Source organism: Protopterus annectens, chromosome 9.part0 (genome assembly GCF_019279795.1).
Source record: "Protopterus annectens isolate FY-2018-M chromosome 9.part0, PAN1.0, whole genome shotgun sequence".
NCBI lineage: Eukaryota > Metazoa > Chordata > Ceratodontiformes > Protopteridae > Protopterus > Protopterus annectens.
In genome coordinates, this window is record NC_056743.1 from 1,852,071,908 (window position 1) to 1,852,077,907 (window position 6,000).

Genomic DNA, 6,000 nt, shown 5'->3' on the forward strand with positions numbered 1-6,000 from the left:
TTAAGGTTGAATAGTAAAATTGAGGGATTATGAAAGATGATGGCAGAAGCATACAATTGTTTGAGGTAGTGATCATTACAAAAGGGTCCGATTAAGATTTACAAAAATGGTGAGTTGGAACTTGAGGAGAAAATGGTGGGAACATAAAGAAAAATCCAAAGGCTTAATAACATGGAAGAAATTTTAGAAGCAGTTTAGTATGAGGGGAATGATTACCCAAAATATAGGGGGTTGAGATAGATATATACAATGTGATTCAGATTGATAGTTAATAGTAAAGAATAGACAGATAATGCAATAGAGAAACAAAAGTGTTAATTTAAAACTTTATAAAGCAATTGAAGAAACAAAATGTTATGTTAAAGTTAAGACTGAAAAGGGATGGGATAGATTGTTAGGTTATAGGCTGTCAGAAGATCAATGGATGGACATCTAAACAGCGTTATAGGCAGTGAATGTTAGGAAATATGAGATTTTTTGGATTGAAACATTTGGATAAGTATTTTATACAGCAGCTAGATTGAAAAAAAAATATTGAACAGTAGCAAATATGTGCAGGAGGAGTGATACAGATGAGGTAGAGGATTGGTTATACATATTTTGGTCATGTGAAAAATTATTTGAATTCAGTGAAGGCCTACAATAATTACCTAATTAGTTGTGACTGAAAATCCAATAATCCTCAACATTAACATACTTTTTAGGACTACCAGAGGAAAGGATTCTGGAAAAAACATGATAAAGAATTAATGAGTACAGTGGTTGTAACAGGCCAAAATACTATCATTACCAGACTGAAAAGGCAGGATCCACCTGACAAGAGAGATCTCATAGATCTTATTCAGGATTGTTTGAATCAGGAAGAAATTCTAGCTTCCAAAATTAATCAGCAAAGATGTAAAGAAAAGGGGGTGGGAAATGGATAGAAAAGGGGGGGTCAAAGATAGTTATGGAAAGACACACCAATAGAATAAGAACACGGGAGAGATTGAGGGTGCATGTGTGAGGCACTACAGTTTATATTAGCAGTAGAAGGTAAGGAAGAATGGATTTACAGGCTCTTCATGTAAAGCTACCTTATGAATCCATGATAATGTTGCTTATTAATTAATATCAATATTTGATGAATATTGTGTTAAACTTTTATAAAAAAATGAAAATCTGTTTGGAAAATCTGATTAAATAAAATACAATAAAATAAAACAAAAAAAAAAAAACTCAAGTGAGGGTAGTTGAATAATTTTACAAAATGTAGTTTGCACATCAAGAGGTATTTGTGAAATCAGGCAATATTCTAAATAAGATTATAACATGGGTCATCCTGACTTGTGAAACTGCATGTTAAGGATTTTAACTCTTTTGTTTATGTGAATGCCCTGGAAATGCAGATTTAGAAAAAAAAGTATATAAAAGTAAGTAGGTATGTTATTAGTCTTAAAAATAGCTTTGTGTGTGTTGACCTCATTTTAAGAATGCCATTTCTGTTTCATCTTCGGCTGAAGTTTATGCATTATTTAAGGTGTTTTGTTCAACAATAAAAAAATGTTTGGATTAAAAGATAGTTTTATATATACAGATGTTTAAATTGATGATGACCAAAGACAATTCACAACTGATTGTCTTATCATATGAAATTTGTATATAAATGGGTTTGATCTGTAATGGGAATTACCTTGGCAATATCGCAAGGTGAAACTAACTGATTATGAAACTATGCTGTGTCATAATAAATTATGCTTTCCAAGAAGATGCTAGTTATAGAGTGCTATCATTAGATATTTTTATCAATCTGTTAACAGTGACAGATAAAAAGAGAACTATACATTTAAAAGTATATGCTTATCTTAATAAACAAACTGATTTTCTGTATGACACTGAAGGCACACAATCCCACTTCTCTTAATTTTACTTTAAGCACTGAATTGTTCCCTGTTCAGTAGTGTACATCCTGAAAAAGACCCAGTTCTCCCCTTTATACCTGCAGTTAAGACACCTCTGTCTTACATCTTATCTGGTGCTACTTCAACAAGCCTACCAGGAACCCCCTTATCTGTACCATTATAATCTACCTATATGTATATAACAGCCTACCAGGAACCCCGTTATCTGTTCCATTATAATCTACCTATATGTATATAACAGCCTACCAGGAACCCCGTTATCTGTTCCATTATAATCTACCTATATGTATATAACAGCCTACCAGGAACCCGTTATCTGTTCCATTATAATCTACCTATATGTATATAACAGCCTACCAGGAACCCCGTTATCTGTTCCATTATAATCTACCTATATGTATATAACAGCCTACCAGGAACCCGTTATCTGTTCCATTATAATCTACCTATATGTATATAACAGCCTACCAGGAACCCCGTTATCTGTTCCATTATAATCTACCTATATGTATATAACAGCCTACCAGGAACCCCGTTATCTGTTCCATTATAATCTACCTATATGTATATAACAGCCTACCAGGAACCCCCTTATCTGTTCCATTATAATCTACCTATATGTATATAACAGCCTACCAGGAACCCCGTTATCTGTTCCATTATAATCTACCTATATGTATATAACAGCCTACCAGGAACCCCTTATCTGTTCCATTATAATCTACCTATATGTATATAACAGCCTACCAGGAACCCGTTATCTGTTCCATTATAATCTACCTATATGTATATAACAGCCTACCAGGAACCCCTTATCTGTTCCATTATAATCTACCTATATGTATATAACAGCCTACCAGGAACCCCGTTATCTGTTCCATTATAATCTACCTATATGTATATAACAGCCTACCAGGAACCCCGTTATCTGTTCCATTATAATCTATCTGTCTACATGTACATGTTTTCTGTCAAATGCTGAACACTTGGAAGGTCGAGTCATGCAGTTAGTACAATCTTACCATAAAACTTAGCATGCCAAAAACTGGCATGCCCGACCTATACACTGAATGCTGAAACACCCTACTGCTCTGAACCCAAGATCAAGTGCTAACATGAATCCCTAAAGGGGATTTGAACACTCAGTAATGTCAGTATTCGACATTCCAACTGTTGGTAGGCAGGGCTCACTTAGCTTAACTCAACCTTCCAAGTGTTAAGCATTAATTTATTCCATATTTTTGTTATAACTTGACTAATTAGATTGTTTTGCCTCAGCCTCATTAATTTGGTCATATTTGTACTGTCATGCAGAAATATACTACTTTGGCAATTCTGAGCATTGGTCTAAAATAGCATTTGTTTTCTCCTGTTTAAACATATGGTTATTTGCAGTGTATTTTGCATAATGAATTTAGTTAATGAGACTGGGGAATTTTCCTTTTACTGCCAGAGTTGATTTGGTCAGCAGTGATAAGAATTCTGTCACCCAACTGTAAAACATGCTTGTATGCATTGGATGATCAAGGCTAGTTACCTGATAAAGGTTTATAGGAACAGCTATAGGGAAGGACAACAACTATGCCACTATAATAGTTCCTTAAATTATGTGATAACTGTAAAATGTCAACCTTTTATGCATGTATTCAGCAACAAACACACACACATCTTTACGACATCTCTAATACCATACTATATCTGTAATTGTTATTTCCACAAAGTCTGTGATGCTGAAAAGAAAACCTTTGATAATACATATTAAACATTAAAGGAAAACTAATTTAGTTTTTGTATCTAAAACATACTTTCACTAAAAGCAGAATTGTGCATGATTTTCTGCTATGTTAGCCAATCTCAGGTTGTATTGAGAACACAGTTGTCAAATAGCAGAAATAACTTGTTCTACATATATAAAAAGGTTTTAATATATTTCTGAGTCTCACAAATAGATTAAAGTTCTTCCATCTGGATTTGAACAATTCCTTATCATATTTGAACAATTCCTTACCATATGTACTACACAGAAGCTACAACAGGTATATATCTAAACTTGCAAAAGGCTACTGAATAAAACTATTGATAATGTAGTAATGTAAGGGCTGTGGATATTACTCTGTAGGGACTGCCTTCTAGACTGCATTTCTCTCTTTATGCTAAGACAAGAATCTTCTAGCGTTTTTTGTGACTATAGTCCCGAAAGTGTACCATTTATTAAAAACTGGCTATACTGCAAAGTCAGCTCATTTTGAAGTTCCATTTAACACAAATGTGTATCATCATCATCAGCCCACTTTTTCCTATTTTCTACATGGGGTCAGAGTGTTGCAGTAACTGTCATCATCTCTCTCGATTCATTGCCAGTCTCTACTTTCTTGGACAGACATGCTTGACTGCTACAGGTCTTCTCTCACACAATCCATCCATCTGTTGGCAGGATTCCCTCATTTTATTTTGCCTTCTCTCTATTTCTACTGAATCTTCTTTACCAGAGTGTCTTCTGCTTCTATACACATGTGCCTGAAACATTGCAATCTGTTCCTGTTATCCTTCTGTGCAAATGGTGTTTCTTAGGTTTCTTTTCTGATGTCTTCTTTTCGTATACTTCTGTTTTGTATACCTTAATTTTCAGCTTCTTTGGCATTGTTGTTACACACGCACTGCCCCTGAAACTTTGTGGCAGTTTCATGGGATATTGTCATATGCTTTGTCCAAGTCTAGGAATGTTTTCTCATCTCTAGCTTGTTAGCAACTATCTGCTTCATTGCAAACATCGGGTTGTTTGTTCTGCATCTTGAAATCTGCTCAACTTTCATCTTAATATCTTACAAACATGATTTTTTTTTCTAACCCTACCCTTCACGTTTATGAGAAATGATGCCATGAAATAAATGGAATTGCACATTTCTCTAATGTTATGACTTTATTATGAAAGAAATAATAATACTAAATAGTAACATACCTTTCAATAAATCATTCATGTTGAAGATTGACTCCTTAGGCTGCTGTAATGCTATGTGATTAATTCTGCAGGTAACAGTTGAGTCTATTTTTCCTGGAACAGTGATGCTACTTTGTACTTTGTATGTCTTGTTTGCTCCATATAAACTAACAGTTTGCATGGATTCTTTAATCTCAGCCCCATTCTGCCACCAGATAACACTGACATCTTTTGGGTAAAATCCTTCCGATGTACAGGTTAATGCCATGTTTGTATTTAACAAGACTCGCTCCCTTGGTCCAGAAATTGATGGAGAAGAAGGATCTTTTAAAACAAATACAATGATAAGAGTTAGTGTGGTAAAACAAACCATAAATAAGGTGTTATTGACTAGGAGTTTAAGACAGTTATTTGGGATGTCTATTCATATTTGGTTATGGAATGGTATTCAAGTTGTAATCACATCTTAAGAACTGATCAGTGAAAATTTGCTTTTTCATTTTCTTCATGACATGTTTATATTTTAAGGATGGCAGAGCAACAAACAAGGATGGTTAACCACACAAATCTGACAGTTTTACTATATATGGTACATGGGTGATACAACCAGGAAATGACAGAGATACACAAAATAAACTGTTTTCTACATTTTTTTTTCAAATAATAAGGTTGTGAGTTTATATAACAAGACATTTAAGACTGTTAAATGTGATTTACTCAATCAAATATGTTTGTAGATATCATACATTACACATATGTTATAACACAGATAAAATCAAAATAGAACAAAGAATGTCAGAATCAGTTTGTCTGATTTAGAACTTAATTACAACAATATCTCCGAACAATATTACAAAATCAGAACCTGTATTACAATTAGCCTCCTTATTTCTTACGTAAGCAAGAATCACTGAACCTCTGTAACGGAAAAAAATATGCCAGTGACAAAATAATAATCATAAATATTGCTAACACCCTCACACAGTAAAATATTCACAGTCTGGTTGTCATAGTGAAATTTCCATTAATGAAAATATAGAATATGTGTCTGCTGTAATATTTTCTTAAATGTCTCATCGTGGGTGGGATCTATTAAGAAACTTCTAATGCATGCAGCAGAAATCTGTAAACATTGCAAACACATTGTGCCTTTGTAATGCA

The 6,000-nt window shown here is 33.8% G+C and overlaps 1 protein-coding gene across 1 annotated transcript in view; it reads right to left on the minus strand.

Annotated features, from left to right (window-relative positions):
• Window positions 1-5,161, minus strand: part of LOC122810994 (signal-regulatory protein beta-1-like) — a 443,272-nt gene extending 438,111 nt beyond the window's left edge. Inside the window, exon 1 of the mRNA XM_044082508.1 lies at window positions 4,861-5,161. Within this exon, the coding sequence (XP_043938443.1) occupies window positions 4,861-5,107 (247 nt within the window). The 5' untranslated portion in view covers window positions 5,108-5,161. The remainder of the gene's footprint in view (window positions 1-4,860) is intronic.
• Between the last annotated feature and the right edge of the window lie 839 nt (window positions 5,162-6,000).